The 18,695-nt window shown below is 40.6% G+C and overlaps 1 protein-coding gene across 1 annotated transcript in view; it reads left to right on the top strand.

The window, feature by feature from the left end:
- LOC126100464 (fatty acid synthase-like) overlaps positions 1–18,695 on the top strand; it is a 443,119-nt gene that overhangs the window by 400,047 nt on the left and 24,377 nt on the right. Inside the window, exon 35 of the mRNA XM_049911071.1 lies at positions 6,862–7,092. Coding sequence (XP_049767028.1) covers positions 6,862–7,092 — 231 coding nt within the window. The remainder of the gene's footprint in view (positions 1–6,861; positions 7,093–18,695) is intronic.

Below are 18,695 nucleotides of genomic sequence, written 5' to 3'. Positions count from 1 at the left end.
CAATATTGAACCTTGCCTAACTCAGTTCATTCCTCCATCCAACCGTGATCCACCCCCACTGCCTCCAAATCACCCCCTGTTAACCTTCCAGAATTTATTAACCTCAAACCTTGCCTCAACATCATTCCCCAAATCCCTCAACATGCAACTAACCTTACATCTGCAGAAAGGCTCTACCACCGTTGTTTTGAACTGCAAGGATTATGTGGCAGAAGGACTCCGTCAGCTGTCAGATACTTCCACCTACAAACTATGCCACAGTGATCCTGTTCCAGTAATCCAGCAGGATCTCCAGTCACTACTCAAACCGTTAGGCCCATCCCAGAACCTCTCCCCAGAGTCCATTTCTCTACTTACCCCTACCACTCCTCGCACTCCCACCTTCTACATGCATCCTTAAGTCCATAAACGCAGCCACCCACGATGCCACATTGTGGCCAGTTGCTGTGCCCCCACTGAGAGAATCTCTGCTCTCATAGATCAAGACCTTCAACCTATTACCCGGAATCTATCCTCCTATATAAAAGATACCAACCATTTCCTCGACCGACTCTCCACAGTTTCTGTCCCTTTACCACACAGTGCCCTGCTCGTCACTATTGATGCAATCTCACTGTATAGTAACATTCCTAATGCCCATGGCCTTGCTGCTATTGAACACTACCTTTCCAGATGCACTTTGGATTCCAAACCAACAATCTCCTTCCTAGTCTCCATGACTAACTATATCCTCACCCACTATTACTTCTCCTTTGAAGGCATTACCTACAAACAAATCTGTGGTGCGGCTATGGGCACCCACATGGCACCATCCTATGCTAACCTATTCATGGACCATCTAGAGGAATCCTTCCTAAAAACTCAAAATCCTAAACCCTTCATCTGGTTCAGATTCACTGATGACATCTTTGCTGTCTGAATTGAAGGTGAGGATACCTTTTTCACATTCCTCCAGAACCTCAACAACTTCTCCCCCATTTGCTTCATCTGGTCCTACTCAACCCAACAAGGCACCTTCCTAGATGTTGACCTTGACTGCAGAGATGGCTACATCAATACCTACTTCCATATCAAACCTACTAACCATCAACAATACCTCCACTTCGACAGCTGCCACCCATTCCATACCGAGAAGACCCTTCGTCGCATCTGCAGTGACAAGCGGTCCCTCTCAAAATATACCGTGGGTCTAACTGAAGCCTTCACTGACCGTAATTATCCTCCCATCCTTGTACAAAAACAAATCTCCCATGCCTTATCTTTCCAGTCTCCCACCATCTCCCAAAGTCAAACAGTCCGGCCACAGAGGAGCATTCCCCTCGTAACTCAGTACCATTTGGGACTGAAGCAACTCTGCCAGGGTTTTGATTACCTCTCGTCATGCCCTGAAGTGAGATATGTCCTGCCCACTATCCTTCCCTCCCCTCCTACCCTGGTATTCCATCATCCACCGAACCTACACAATAAACTTGTCCATCCTTACACAACCCCTGCTCCCAATCCCTTACCTCATGGCTCATACCCCAGTGATAGACCTATATGCAAGACCTGTCCCATACATCCTCCTGCCACCACCTACTCCAGTCCGGTCATTAACATCACCTATCCCATCAGAGGCAGGGCTACCTGTGAAACCAGGCCTGTGATTTACAAGCTAAGCTGCCACCACTGTGCCGCATTCTATGTAGGCATGACAACCAACAAACTGTCTGTCTCCATGAATGGCCACCAACAAACCATGGCCAAAAAACAAGTACAGCCTGTGCCATATGGATCCTTCCCACCAACACCAGATTTTCTGAATTGCGCAGGTGGGAACTTTCCCTACAATGCATCCTATGTTCCCGTAACCCTAGTGGCCTCAACCTTCATTAGTTACTGTCCTCACCCATCCAGCCCCCTCCCTGTTCCCATTCCAGCACTACACAGCCTTTCCACTACTTAACAGCCTCCCCCCCTCCGCACCTTCTCTCCTGCCCTTTGTCAAAGCTGCAACACTTCACTGTCCGCCACTCCCACCATACTATCCCTCCCCCTCCCTGCCCCAGCCTCCTCCTTACTCCCATGCTTCTGCACATTCTCACTGCACTGTTTCGAGTGAAACACCCTAAGTCTTTGCTGTTGCAGTCTGTGGCACCAATATGATTTTGTGTCTTTTAGCTGTGCAAGAAATTTCAACATCTCATCTATGACTTTCTTTGTTTGGCACTATGTATCTTTATTTATTCTAAGTCAGATTTTTTTTTTTTTCCAATCTTAATATTTGACCCCAGTTGACTGCACAAAGGACTGTCACAATAACTTATAGTCTGGCATAGGAATAATTAGTAAACTTTGTTATTACATTTTGGCTTATAATATGAACCATGCTGAAAATAGTTGCAAATGACAGCACAGATAAAATAATAATAATTTGGTTTATCTATGTGTTAAATTACTGCAAAATTAATCAAGTCAGCTGTACTGTTTAGTTAACAGACTGAATACCTCTGCTGGGATTTACTGATTTTCATTGAGATTTTTAGGTGTGTAATTTTCTCAGACTGCTTAAAATTTTAATTCAATCATTATTCTATTAGCCAATGTGTTTTTCAATTGAAGAAAGTAATGCTAATGACTGACTGTTCCATTGGTCCTTGGTACAATATTTTATACATTACACATGAAATGCACATGACACTGGTAAAATGTTGTAGAGTATTGTAGAATATTACACCATTGTCATATGTGTTTTATTCATAAAATAATGGTAATATAGTTACTCCATGATTTCTAGGAATTATTCATTCTTAAAACCCACAATAGCACCATTACCTTGTAGGAGGTAGAAATTATAAATATCTTTTTAAATAGTAAGTTTTTAGAAATAATGAACTATTTATGGAAAGAAGTACAAGTAATTACATGGCTGTAGTATAATGTAGTGTACATGTATGTAATGCAAATCCAAAACCAGAAGTTATATTTGTAAGGAATACAATTGTTGTAAGTGGGTCCATCATCCCTCCTGCCCCCATAGTGCTACATTCAAAGTCACACTTACCTTACACAGCTTTGCATGTATAGTCATTCCTGATTTGCCATTTTGACTCTGTCAGTTTAATTTCATTTTCTAGATATCTGTATTACCTCTTGTCTGCTTCATTTGATGGAATTCTATATGTTCTCCTTTCATCAGTTAAATTAGCTATATTATGTCCAATGTTCATAATGGAGTTTGTCATTTTACCTACATGTTCCTCTCTTGCCTCCCAGTATTTCATCTATTGGCTGGTTGGCAGCCCTGTGCCAAGTGAGACATCTGAGTTTTTGTGCTCTCATAAAGATAAGTTACTTAGATTGTAATAACAGTTAGTTTAGTGCAAATTAAATATGCATATCAGTGTCCTTTTTAAGCTTACTGTTAAAGATATCACTTCCCTTTCCGTATTACCCAGAAAATAAGAAAAGATGGTAATGTTGGGTTGTAATAGTATATATGTTTACGTTTTGGCAGAATTAAATTAAAGAATCCTGCCTAATACTTCTGTTTTTCTTTCCAACAATTTATTTTGTGCATGTCTATTTACTGGTAAGTTCATATATCTGGAAAGTAGTGTAAACCTTAATTTATTTGATTTAGAATCTGTTGGTCTGGTCAGTTGTTTACATGCATTTTGCTTGCAATAAAGTTACATTCTGTTGTGATTAACATAACATAATGAATACTACAATTGAGTGAGTGCTAAGTTCTTGTTGTGAGTAGAAATACTTAACTTTTTATGTTATATCATATATCTGAAGCGCAAACCTGTAGGCCTAATTTTTGCTACTCGTAAGTAACAAAACTTTGTGTAGTGTAAATTATGTTAAGCAATTTAATTGTATTTTTAAGCATGTAACCACTGTTGCAGTACATAAGTGTGGATGTTGCTGTAGGATAGTCAAAGAGGGCATGGTGTGTGTAGACTGTGGGTTAGAATTTCTCTGGAGTGACTGTAGTTGGGAACTGAGTGGGGAACCCAGCAAGGCTCTTCCAGGCTTTGCAAAAATATAAGAGAATCACTGAGCAGGAGGCAAAGATTTGTGTCCTTCACGCTGAATTAGATCACGCGAAATTTGAATTAGATAGGTTGAAGGGAGAAAAAGATCTTGGAAGTGGTAAAGGCAATGAGCAGTGGGCAAAAGGAAAACAGCTCTTCAACTCCATGTACATTTCAGCTAATAGTGTCAAATAAATCTCACTTGTTACCTGAAGTAGGAGGGGAAGAGCCTGCCTCCAGCTGTATGTCACAGTAGCGTGCAGCAGACATCCAGCAAAGACAATATAGGTAGATACCGAAAGAGAGTAGGAAGAAAAGAGTCTTGCTGCTAGGTAGTGGTCATGGGAGGGGTCTAGGCCATTCCCTCAAAAATAAAATGTCATGTAGTTTTGTGGTGTTTCCAATAGAGTACTAAAAATTTGTTCACATGTAATAAGCCCAGCCATCTCCAAAATATGTAATGCATTACAAACTCAAGGCAGTTTTCTAGAGAGACTGAAATATGCTGTTGTTAAACCCCTCTTTAAGACAGGTGATAAGAGAGATGTCAAAAACTACTGACCTGTTTCACAGCTAACACCATTCTCCAAAATTTTTGAGAAAGTGATGTATTCTAGAATAGTGTCTCACCTTAGCAACAATAGTATCCTTAGCAAATCACAGTTTGGGTTTCAGAAGGGTGTCTATACAGAGAATGCCATTTATACATTCATTCACCAGATTTTACAAGCATTAAATTATAAAATAGTACCAGCTGGTACTTTCTGCGACCTCTCTATGACATTTGACTGTATGAATCACAGAATTCTCATAGATAAATTGACATTTTATGGAACTGATGATATAGCCAACCAATCAATTATGTCAAATCTAACTAAAAGAATGCAGAAATTTGTACTTAGTAATCCAAGCAATCTAGTCCAGAGACATAATTCTGATTGGGGAGAAATCACATATGAGGTTCCCCAAGGTTAAATCTTAGGTCTGCTACTGTTCTTCATATCTGTAAATGATCTCCCGTCTGGTATACAACGAGCAGAATTAGTTCTTTTTGCAAATGACGCTGGTGTTGTAATCAGCCCAAGCATGCGTACAGAAAGAGAATAATTTGTAAACACAGTTCTTAAAAGTACCATTGACTGGTTTATTGGGAATGGTCTCACCCTCAATTTTAAGTTCTGCACATTTTGAGGTACTATACCAATGACAAGTGTAAACATGGTGCGGAAATAATAAATTGGGTGGAAACTTCAATACTCTTAGGGATCCATATTCCTGAGAATTCACATTTGAAGAAGCACATTGTGGAACTCCTAAAACAACTGTGTAGAGCCACATTTACACTTAGGAGCACTGCAAATCTTGGGGAGAGATAAATCAGTAAGTTTACACTTTACATATTTTCATTCAATAATGTCATAAGGAATAATGTTCTGACGTAACTCATTTTTAAGAAAGAAATTGTTGATTGTGCAAAAATGTGCTGTAAGGATAATATGTGGTGTTCACGCACAATCATCTTGTATGCATCTGTTTACGGGGTTGTGTATTCTGACCATTGCGTCACAGTATGTTTATCACCTCATGGAGTTTCCTGTAAGTACTCACTACTGTTCAAAATCAACAGTGAGATACATAATTACATCACCAGAAGGCAAAATTATATTCCTTACTCCAGATTAAGATTGTCTTTAGCTTAAAAAGAGGTGCACAATGCTGCAAGAAAAATTTTGGATCACTTACCCAGTGATATAAAACGACTGAAAGATAGCAAAGTAGAATTTGATAACAAACTGAGAAATTTTTTCTGTGACAACTCCTTCTGTTCCATACCAGAATTTCTTTACTGTATTGTGATAAGTAGGAATTATAGGAATTACTCATTCACGTCTATATATCTCTTTCCTTTCCCCGGGGGGGGGGGGGGGGAAAGGAACTTAGAAATGTTCAGAATATAATCATAAGTAAAAATTAATTTGTGGTGTGAATGACTCATACCCAATCATGGAACATGTAACTAACTAACTAACTCTTTCAAAGCTATCATTCATCTTCTATCGTATTCCTGTCACCCATTTCAGTCAGTCATTGCATTTGAAAAACTCAACAACCGGTAGTTGCTTCAGCTTACCTAGAACCCATCTTCTTAATTTCCTACCTTTCTGCAAAGCTTTCAGTTTTAATCTGCAGTTCATAACTAGTAAATTCTACATCTACATCCATACTCCGTAAGCCACCTGATGGTGTGTGGTGGAGGGTACTTTGAGTACTCCTGGAAAGCAGCTAAAATGCCATTTTTCTGGTATCTCAGGATCTCTTCCATGATTCTGAAACCAAAGAATTAAAAATCTCTTTACCCACTTCTTCAAATTACTTGAGAGTCAACAACTGAAAACAGCTGCTCATACTTAGACAGATAGAAGTGTTAGTTGTAAACAGGCCTCCATTCCTGCAACATGTTTTGGCAATTATTAGTGAGCCATGTAAATATTAAACAGTCAGCATTAGATAAATGGTACTGACTTAGTATAATTATTGGTATTAGTGGTAGCTTTCCTGCCAGTTTTCTTATGTTCATTTGCAGCTTTTGTAAGCACAAAAATAAAAAACAGCAATCTAGTGATGTAATTGTTAGTATAGCCTACAGAGTTTGTTTTCGGGAACTATACCTCTCTTGTAATACATAACTTGATTACTTCAACTTAACATTAATTAATTCCATTAGAAATAATATTAAGGTTCATGTAAATAATATATCAGTTTTGTGTATCTTATGAATACCTTATTGGTGATTTTCAGTCTTATTTGCCACTAAATGTTTCTCTGTTTCTAATTTCAGTATATACTAGACGATTTGTCAAGAGTGCCAACATTTGCAATTGTTGGGTTTTCATTTGGTGGTCTAGTAGCGCTAGAACTAACAGCACTACTGGAATCAAAAGGGTACAAAGGTGCCTTGGTTTTGATTGACAGCAGTCCCGACTTCATAAAAACAACTATATTGCGAATGGGAAAAGACTATTTTCTCTCATGTTTTACGGGTTTTCTGCCCAAAACTTCAACAGCCGAAGTAAGTTCAATAGAAATTCTTAATTTATACTAATAGCAGTCATATGAAACTAGCATATATTATATTTGACAATATTTTCTGTCTATTTATAATGCATGTTTAACAACACTAACCAGTTTCTGAACCCAGAGATCCAAAAATTTTGTCACAGTTACATTTTATAGGGGACAACATTTTTAATCTTGCTTGAACAGAAGTTTAACTAGATGGTGGAAATAAATGAAGGTGGACACATGCAGTTTTTTCAGTATTAACTGTGAGGTTTTTTTTTCTGAACCACTCTGAAAGTCTTTGCTTAGAACTTTCTGTTGTTGACTGTAAGGTTTATGGACTAGATCCAGTAGCAATATGCTGGTTTCACAAGCAAACATCATAGATTTTTGGGGGCTCATGTATTCAACAAAGTCATCCACATAAATCGAGAAGAGAAGTGGTCCTGGAATGGAGCCCTGAGGTCCATTGTATTTTATTGGTAATTTTCTCTTGGATTTCTGTGCCAGTATGGGCTTAGTAATCACTAACTCCTTTTTTAAACATAAGAACATTCACCGGTATACTTGGGAAGGCAGGGGAACCAGATCTGTCATTGACTATATAATAACGGATCAGGAATTCAGGAAGGCTGTGAGGGACACACGTGTATTCAGGGGATTCTTTGATGACACTGATCATTATTTAATCTGCAGTGAAATTGGGATTGTGAGGCCGAAAGTGCAGGAGGTCAGGTCCATATGTAGGAGGATAAGAGTGGAGAAACTTCAGGATAAGGAAATCAGGCACAAGTACATAACAGCGATCTCAGAAAGGTACCAGTTAGTTGAATGTAGCCAATTACAGTCATTGGAAAAGGAATGGACAAGGTACAGGGACACAGTACTAGAAGTGGCTAAAGAATGTCTTGGAACAGTAGCGTGTAAAAGTAGGAAGAAGCAAATAGCTTGGTGGAATGATACAGTCAAGGCAGCCTGTAAAAGGAAAAAGAAGGCGTATCAAAAATGGCTACATACCAGAACCCAGGTAGACAACGAAAGTTATGTTGAAGAAAGAAACAAAGCCAAACAGATAATTGCAGCATCCAAGAAGAAATCATGGGAAGACTTTGGAAACAGGTTGGAGACTATGGGTCAAGCTGCTGGAAAACCATTCTGGAGTGTAATTAGCAGTCTTCGAAAGGGAGGTAAGAAGGAAATGACAAGTATTTTGGACAGGTCAGGAAAACTGCTGGTAAATCCTGTGGATGCCTTGGGAAGATGGAGGGAATATTTTGAAGAGTTGCTCAATGTAGGTGAAAATGCGATCAGTAATGTTTCAGATTTCAAGGTAGAATGGGATAGGAATGATGATGGAAATAGGATCACATTTGAGGAAGTGGAAAAAATGGTCAATAGATTGCAGTGCAATAAAGCGGCTGGGGTGGATGAAATTAAGTCAGAACTCATCAAATACAGTGGAATGTCAGGTCTTAAATGGCTACACAGGATAATTGAAATGGCCTGAGAGTTGGGACAGGTTCCATCAGACTGGACAAAAACAGTAATCACACCAATCTTTAAACATGGAAACAGAAAATATTGTAACAACTACAGAGGTATCTCTTTAATCAGCGTTGTGGGTAAAATCTCCTCAGGTATTGTTGAAAGGAAAGTGCGAGTATTAGTTGAGGACCAATTGGATGAAAATCAGTGCAGGTTTAGGCCTCTTAGAGGTTGTCAGGACCAGATCTTTAGCTTACGGCAAATAATGGAGAAGTGTTATGAGTGGAACAGGGAATTGTATCTATGCTTTATAGATTTAGAAAAGGCATATGACCGAGTTCCTAGGAGGAAGTTATTGTCTGTTCTACAAGATTATGGAATACGAGGCAAACTTTTGCAAGCAATTAAATGTCTTTACATGGATAGTCAGGCAGCAGTTAGAGTTGACGGTAAATTGAGTTCATGGTTCAGAGTAGTTTCAGGGGTAAGACAAGGCTGCAACCTGTCTCCACTGTTGTTCATATTATTCATGGATCATATGTTGAAAACAATAGACTGGCTGGGTGAGATTAAGATATGTGAACACAAAATAAGCAGTCTTGCATATGCAGATGACTTAGTTGTGATGGCAGATTCGATTGAAAGTTTGCAAAATAATATTTCAGAGCTAGATCAGAAATGTAAGGACTATGGTATGAAGATTAGCATCTCCAAAACGAAAGTAATGTCAGTGGGAAAGAAATATAAACGAATTGAGTGCCAAATAAGAGGAAAAAAGTTACAACAGGTGTACGGTTTCAAGTACTTAGGATGCATATTCTCACAGGATGGCAACATAGTGAAAGAACTGGAAGCGAGGTGTAGCAAAGCTAATGCAGTGAGCGCTCAGCTACGATCTACTCTCTTCTGAAAGAAGGAAGTCAGCACCAAGACTAAGTTATCTGTGCACCGTTCAATCTTTCGACCAACTTTGTTGTATGGGAGCAAAAGCTGGGTGGATTCAGGTTACCTTATCAACAAGGTTGAGGTTATGGATATGAAAGTAGTTATGGTGTGGTTGTGTTTTCCATTTGGGGGGGGGGGGGGGCGTCTTGCACCCCTTGCTGTTTTGCATGGCGCTAGCACAGCACAGGCTTGCATTGATGTTTTAATCACCTTCTTGCTTCCCTCTGTTGAAGAGCAATTTGGGGATGGCAATTGCATCTTTCAGCACGATCGAGCACCTGTTCATAATGCACAGCCTGTGGCGGAGTGGTTACATGACAATAACATCCCTGTAATGGACTGGCCTGCACAGAGTCCAGACCTGAATCTTAAAGAAGACCTTTGGGATGTTTTGGAACGCCGACGTCATGGCAGGCATCACCAAGTGACATCGGTACCACTCCTCAGTGCAGGCAGCACTCCGTGAAGAATGGGCTGCCATTCCCCAAGAAACCTTCCAGCGCCTGATTGAACATATGCCTGCAAGAGTGGAAGCTGTCATCAAGGCTAAGGGTGGGGCAACACCATATTGAATTCCTGCATTACCGATGGAGGGCACCACGAACTTATAAGTCATTTTCAGCCAGGTGTCTGGATACTTTTGATCACACAGTTTATGTGCAATAATGACATATAGTAAATTTTGTATTAAAAGGACATACCATGTCATGACAGTTTTAGGCCATACTATAAGAAATTAATCATAGCATGCTTTTTACCTACTTCCATAAACATCTACTTGCTTTAGCCTCTATTGTTGGAATGCATGGGTGCACATGTTGATTCAAACATTAAGTCCTTGCATGGCAGTTTAATTCAAATGCTACAGCATCCTGATAGTTTGTAATAAAAGGTTGTATGCGAATGGTATGAATTATATGCCAAAATACTTAAAAAATTAAATCAGTACAGACTGTTGGCTTTTGCTCATCCATTACAGATGAATAAGTAAAGTTATTGTGTTGTTGATTGTAGAACAACCTCCTTATTTTTAAATTAACAATATTATGGAAAGGAAAGTTGCTATCCTTATTTACTCGAATCTAAGCCGCACTTTTTTTCCGGTTTTTGTAATCCAAAAAACCGCCTGCGGCTTAGAATTGAGTGCAAAGAAAGCGGAAGTTCTGAAAAATGTTGGTAGGTGCCGCCACAACTAACTTCTGCCGTCGAACATATGTAGCGATTCACATGCATGCTTTTCAGGCACAAAGATAAATACTGGCGCCAAAACCTCTGCGTCAGTAAAAAAAAAAAAAAAAAAAAAAAAAAAAAAAAAAAAAAAAAAAAAAAAAAAAAAAAAAAAAAAAAAAAAAAAACGGTGGAAGACGAAATTTTTTCTCCGCCCCAAGTTTCGACCACTGCATTTTCATACATTATCCAACGAAGTAAATACAAATTCCGTATTGTTCGTCTTCGAATGTAGCAACATTTCAATGTATTGTACTACGAAAATCCGACTGGCAAGACTGTTTGGGATGTTTGACAATATGGCCAACTCTACGTTCTCAATTTTTTCTACCTATGAGAAGAGATGGTTGCTAATAGGAACTTTTATGAATCGTGAATCACATGCAGTATTCTCTTCACCATAAGAATAATACGTATATAAACATTATGCCATGTATTCTTTCGTGTTTGCTGCTATCTCATTTAAATCCTGTCTGCTTAATAAACTACGAAACTAGAGTGAGACAACAGCAAACGCCGAAGAATATACATATCATTTCATGTTTATATTCGTATTATTCTTGTGCCTAATAGTGATACAGTCAGAAATGAAGCACGTCAATTGACTAGATTTTTAAATCTAAGATGACTAATTTCTGTGCAGAATGTTATGTACTAAAGAGACGTCTGCAAAGATTTTCAAACAGAGAAAAATTTTCGCTAAACTCTCGTTCAGAACATCTTTTATCATACGCAGTCTATTATTTGGTTCTTGTTGATCATCGCCAAAGAAAGCAGCAATGTTAGTAACAACAAATAGCAGTTTCTTGCCATTGTTTCGCTAATGAGACGATTCCTCTCTTTTTCTTTTTTTAATTGTAAGCGGCGGTAGCGCGCACAAAAGCAAGCCACGCTGCGACCGGCGACAGGCCGTAAACACTGATTATCAGAATGCGACAAACAGTGCATGACACAGTATAGTAATGCATTTTCAGCTTAGAGTGATGTAAACACCAATAACAAAGAGAACGGCACTTATCAGATCAAAGAAAAATAAGCAATCGATCCAAACCAGACAAAGCACGTGAAAAAGGAAGGGTACCCGTATAAATATGGACGGAGCGCCTGGCGCATAGCAATGGCTACCTGGTAAAGCCTAACTGCTAAGCTTACTACGCGAACCAAACTACTGTAGCTGTATCGTCATTCATTCGACCTAAATTGTGTCTCATATTACAATGGACCAACTTTGTTTCGATTTGGAGGTGCGGCGTAAAACTTTACTCTCCCCTTGAATTTCAAGTCTCATATTTTAGGTGCGGCTTAGATTCGGGAAAATTTTTTTTCCTTGATTTCGAGTCTCATTTTTCAGGTGCGGCTTAGATTCAAGTGCGGCTTAGATTCGAGTAAATACGGTATTCCCATATAGCGGAGATGATGAGTTGCCGATTGTTGTTGTTGTGGTCTTCAGTCCTGAGACTGGTTTGATGCAGCTCTCCATGCTACCCTATCCTGTGCAAGTTTCTTCATCTCCCAGTACTTACTGCAGCCTACATCCTTCTGAATCTGCTTAGTGTCTTCATCTCTTGGTCTCCCCCTACGATTTTTACCCTCCAAGTTGCCCTCCAATGCTAAATTTGTGATCCCTTGATGCCTCAGAACATGTCCTACCAACTGGTCCCTTCTTCTTGTCAAGTTGTGCCACAAACTCCTCTTCTCCCCAGTTCTGTTCAATACCTCCTCATTAGTTATGTGATCTACCCATCTAATCTTCAGCATTCTTCTCTAGCACCACATTTCGAAAGCTTCTATTCTCTTCTTGTCTAAACTATTTAATGTCCATGTTTCATTTCCGTACATGGCTACACTCCATACAAATACTTTCAGAAACGATTTCCTGATGCTTAAATCTATACTCGATGTTAACAAATTTCTCTTCTTCAGAAACGCTTTCCTTGCCATTGCCAGTCTACATTTTATATCTTCTCTACTTCGACCATCATTAATTATTTTGCTCCCCAAATAGCAAAACTCATTTACTACTTTAAGTATCTCATTTCCTAATCTAATCCCCTCAGCATCACCCGAATAAATTTGACTACATTCTATTATCCTTGTTTTGCTTTTGTTGATGTTCATCTTATATCCTCCTTTCAAGACACTGTCCATTCCGTTCAACTGCTCTTCCAAGTCCATTGCTGTCTCTGAGAGAATTACAATGTCATCGGCGAATCTCAAAGTTTTTATTTCTCCTCCATGAATTTTAATACCTACTCCAAATTTTTCTTTTGTTTTCTTTACTGCTTGCTCAATATACAGATTGAATAACATCGGGGAGAGGCTACAACCCTGTCTCACTCCCTTCCCAACCACTGCTTCCCTTTCATGTCCCACGACTCTTATAACGGCCATCTGGTTTCTGTACAAATTGTAAATATCCTTTCGCTCCCTCTATTTTATCCCTGCCACCTTTAGAATTTGAAAGAGAGTATTCCAGTCAACAGTGTCAAAAGCTTTCTCTAAGTCTACAAATGCTATAAAAGTAGGTTTGCCTTTCCTTAATCTTTCTTCTAAAATAAGTCGTAAAGTCAGTATTGCCTCATGTGTTCCAGTATTTCTACGGAATCCAAACTGATCTTCCACGAGGTCGGCTTCTACCAGTTTTTCCATTTGTCTGTAAAGAATTCACGTTAGTATTTTGCAGCTGTGACTTATTAAACTGATAGTTCGGTAATTTTCACATCTGTCAACACTAGCTTTCTTTGGGATTGGAATTATTATATCCTTCTTGAAGCCTGAGGAGGGTATTTCACCTGTCTCATACATCTTCATCACCAGATGGTAGAGTTTTGTCAGGACTTGCTCTCCCAAGGCCGTCAGTAGTTCTAATGGAATGTTGTCTACTCCCGGGGCCTTGTTTCGACTCAGGTCTTTCAGTATTCTGTCAAACTCTTCACGCAGTATCGTATCTCCCATTTCATCTTCATCTACATTCTCTTCCATTCCCATAATATTGTTCTCAAGTACATCGCACTTGTATACACACTCTATATAAACCTTCCACCTTTCTGCTTTCCCTTGTTTGCTTAGATCTGGGTTTCCGTCTGAGCTCTTGATATTCATACAAGTGGTTCTCTTTTCTCAAAAGGTCTCTTTAATTTTCCTGTAGGCAGTATCTATCTTACCCCTAGTGAGATAAGCCTCTACATCCTTACATTTGTCCTCTAGCCATCCCTGCTTAGCCATTTTGCACTTCCTGTCAATCTCATTTTTGAGATGTTTGTATTCCTTTTTGCCTGTTTCATTTACTGCATTTTTATATTTTCTCCTTTCATCAATTAAATTCAATATTTCTTCTGTTACCCAAGGATTTTTACTAGCCCTCGTCCTTTTTCCTACTTGATCCTCTGCTGCCTTCACTACTTCATCCATCAGAGCTACCCATTCTTCTTTTACTCTATTTCTTTCCCCCATTCCTTTCAATTGTTCCCTTATGCTCTCCCTGAAACTCTATACAACCTCTGGTTTAGTCAGTTTATCCAGGTCCCATCTCCTTAAATTCCCACCTTTTTGCAGTTTCTTCAGTTTTAATCTACAGTTCATAACCAATAGATTGTGGTCAGAGTCCACATCTGCCCCTGGAAATGTCTTACAATTTAAAACCTGGTTCCTAAATCTCTGTCTTACCATTATATAATCTGTCTGATACCTTTTAGTATCTCCAGGGTTCTTCCATGTATACAAACTTCTTTCATGATTCTTGAACCAAGTGTTAGCTATGATTAAGTTATGCTCAGTGCAAAATTCTACCAGGCGGCTTCCTCTTTCATTTCTTAGCCCCAATCCATATTCACCTACTATGTTTCCTTCTCTCCCTTTTCCTACTCTTGAATTCCAGTCACCCATTACTATTAAATTTTTGTCTCCCTTCAGTACCTGAATAATTTCTTTTATCTCATCACAAATTTCATCAATTTCTTCATCATCTGCAGAGCTAGTTGGCATATAAACTTGTACTACTGTAGTAGGCATGGGCTTTGTGTCTATCTTGGCCACAATAATGCGTTCACTACGTTGTTTGTAGTAGCTTACCCGCACTCCTATTATTTTATTCATTATTAAACCTACTCCTGAAATACCCCTATTTGATTTTGTATTTATAACCCTGTGTTCACCTGACCAGAAGTCTTGTTCCACCTGCCACAGAACTTCACTAATTCCCACTATATTTAACTTTAATCTATCCATTTCCCTTTTTAAATTTTCTAACCTACCTGCCCGATTAGGGGATCTGACATTCCACACTCCGATCCGTAGAATGCCAGTTTTCTTTCTCCTGATAACGACATCCTCTTGAGTAGTCCCCGCCCGGAGATCTGAATGGGGGACTGTTTTACCTCCGAAATATTTTACCCAAGAGGACACCACCATCATTTAACCATACAGTAAAGCTGCATGTCCTTGGGAAAAATTACGGCTGTAGTTTCCCCTTGCTTTCAGCCGTTCACAGTACCAGCACAGCAAGGCCGTTTTGGTTATTGCTACAAGGCCAGATCAGTCAATCATCCAGACTGTTGCCCCTGCAGCTACTGAAAAGGCTGCTGCCCCTCTTCAGGAACCACACGTTTGTCTGGCCTCTCAACAGATACCCCTCCATTGTGGTTGCACCTATGGTACAGCCATCTGTATCGCTGAGGCACGCAAGCCTCCCCACCAATGGCAAGGTCCATGGTTCATAGGGGGAGGGAGTTGCAGATGTTGTTGTTGTTGTGGTCTTCAGTCCTGAGACTGGTTTGATGCAGCTCTCCATGCTACTCTATCCTGTGCAAGCTTCTTCATCTCCCAGTACCTACTGCAACCTACATCCTTCTGAATCTGCTTAGTGTATTCATCTCTTGGTCTCCCCCTACGATTTTTACCCTCCATGCTGCCCTCCAATACTAAATTGGTGATCCCTTGATGCCTCAGAACATGTCCTACCAACCGATCCCTTCTTCTGGTCAAGTTTTGCCACAAACTTCTCTTCTCCCCAATCCTATTCAATACTTCCTCATTAGTTATGTGATGTACCCCTCTAATCTTCAGCATTCTTCTGTAGCACCACATTTCGAAAACTTCTATTCTCTTCTTGTCCAAACTATTTACCGTCCATGTTTTACTTGCATACATGGCTACACTCCATACAAATACTTTCAGAAATGACTTCCTGACACTTAAATCTATACTCGATGTAAACAAATTTCTCTTCTTCAGGAATGCTTTCCTTGCCATTGCCAGTCTACATTTTATATCCTCTCTGCTTTGACCATCATCAGTTATTTTGCTCCCCAGATAGCAAAAAAATAGCAGGGAAAGTTCCAGCTGCACAATGCAGATAGGCACAACAAAAAGATGGTCACAAATAAATAAATAAGGCTTTCAGCCATTAAGGCCTTCATCAACAATAGATGTAGACATACACACACACACACACACACACACACACACACACACACACACACATGCAAATGCAACTCACACACAGGACTGCATGATGGGAGTGGTGACTGGGTGGGGGTCAGGAGGAGGCTGCGGCAGGGAAAGGGAGGGATAGTATGGTGGGGGTGGCAGGCAGTGATGTACCACAGCTTAGACACAGAGTATGGGTGAGGTGGGGATTTAGAGGGGGTGTGGGGGGGGGGGGGAGGAGTAGCAGAGAAGGAGAGAAGTAAACAGATGAGTGTGATGGTGGAATGACGGCTGTGTAGTGCTGGAATGGGAACAGCAGAGGGGTTGGATGGGTGAGGACAGTGACTTACGAAGGTTGAGGCCAGGAGGGTTACGAGAACATAGGATGTATTGCAGGGAAAGTTCCAGCTGCACAATTCAGAAAAGCTGGTGTTGGCTGGAGGGATCACAGGCTGTGAAGCAGTCATTGAAATGAAAGATGTTGTGTTTGGCAGCTTGTTGCTTGGCTCTTGGAATCCGCCCTAATGGCCTTACCATCAAATTACTCAGCTCTGGCTGCCACCCCTCCTTACACAATGACCTCTGTTTGTTCAGATTCCACCACTCCTTCGCCCTCACCAACATAGTCCTGCAGTACCATATCAACCAAGCCCAAACCTCCTTACAGTATCTTCTCCACATCCACAAAATTCTAATGCTATGCAGTCCCAATTTCCTGGAACCCATATCAACATTGGAACTCTTGCCCTGCAAGAACTTGAGCAATATGCATAACGCCACCTACAAAAGATCTCCATCATGCTCACTTCCTATTCCCACCTTGGAGTACCACTATCCACCACCTCTACAACAAACTCCAAATCTCCCCCACATCCCCTCATAGCTGACAACCTTGTCTCGCAGACCTCCTACACTTTCACCACACCATGATTCACCCCCATTGCCCCCAAATCACCCTCTGTTAACTTTTCAGAATTTTTAAACCTCGAACCTTGCCTCACCGTCATTCTCCAAATAACTCAACATGCAAACTAAATTTGCATCCACAGAATGAACTGCAGCACACCATCTAAAAATTGATCCCGACCTTATAATCCTACTTGTAAATAAAAGCTCCACCACTGTTGTTTTGAACTGCAAGGATTACCTGGCAGAAGGACTCTGCCAGCTGTCAGATAAACGGTTCAAATGGCTCTGAGCACTATGGGACTTAACTTCTAAGGTCATCAGTCCCCTAGAACTTAGAACTACTTAAACCTAACTAACCTAAGGACATCACACACATCCATGCCCGAGTCAGGATTCGAACCTGCGACCGCAGCGGTCGCGCGGTTCCAGACTGTAGCGCCTAGAACTGCTCAACCACCCTGGCCAGCCAGCTGTCAGATACTTCCACCTACAAACCTTGCCACAGTGATCCCATTCCAGAAATCCAGCAAGATCTCCAGCTACTACACAAGTCCTTAGTCCCATCCCCGAACCTCTCCTTGGAATTCATCTCTCTACTCACCTCTACCACTCCCCACACTCCTACCTTCTACATACTTCGCAAAGTCCATAAAGATAACCACCAAGGATGTCCCATTGTGGTTGGGTACTGTGCCACCACAGAGAAAATCTCTGCTCTCGTAGACCAACAACTTCAACCTATTTCCTGGAACCTGCCCTCCTGTATAAAAGATACTGGCTATTTCCTGTCCCTATACCTCACAGTGCCCTGCTTGTCATGATTGATACCACCTCCCTTTACACTAACATCCCTAATACCAAACCAACAACCTCCTTCCTAGTCAACATTACTAACTATATCCTCACCCACAATTACTTCTCCTTTGAAGGCATTACATACGAACAAATCAGGAATACAACTATGGATACCCATGTGGCACCATCCTATAACAACCTATTCATGGACAACCTAGAGGAATCCTTCCTAAAAGCCCAGAATCCTAAACCCCTTACCTGGTTCAGATTTAACGATGACATCTTTGCGATCTGGATCGACAGTGAGGACACCCTATTCACATTCCTCCAGAACCTAAACAACTTCTCCCCCATTTGTTTCACCTTGTCCTACTCAACCCAACAAGCCACCATCTTAGCTGTTGACCTCCACCTCAGAGATGGCTACATCAGTACCACTGTCCATAGCAAACCAACTAACCACCAGCAATACCTCCACTTCGACAGTTGCCACCCATTCTGTACCAAGAAGTCCCTTCCATACAGCCTAGCCACCTGTGGTCATCGCATCTGCAGAGACAAGTAGTCCCCCTCCAAACATACCGAGTGTCTCACTGGAGCCTTCAAACCGTAATTATCCTCTCAACCTTGTACAAAAACAAATCTCCCATGCCTTATCTTTCCAGACTCCTTCCACTTCCCAAAGTCACACCGTCTGGGGAGAAAGGTACATTCCCCTCACAACTCAGTACCACCCTGGACTGGAGCAACTGAATTACATTCTCTGCCAATGTTTTAACTGCCATTCGTTGTGCCCTGAAACGAGAAATTTCCTGCCCACTATCC

The sequence above is a fragment of the Schistocerca cancellata genome, chromosome 9, assembly GCF_023864275.1.
Source record: "Schistocerca cancellata isolate TAMUIC-IGC-003103 chromosome 9, iqSchCanc2.1, whole genome shotgun sequence".
NCBI classification, from domain to species: domain Eukaryota; kingdom Metazoa; phylum Arthropoda; class Insecta; order Orthoptera; family Acrididae; genus Schistocerca; species Schistocerca cancellata.
The sequence above is the reverse complement of the archived record's forward strand: the minus strand, read 5'-3'. Positions and strand labels throughout refer to the sequence as shown.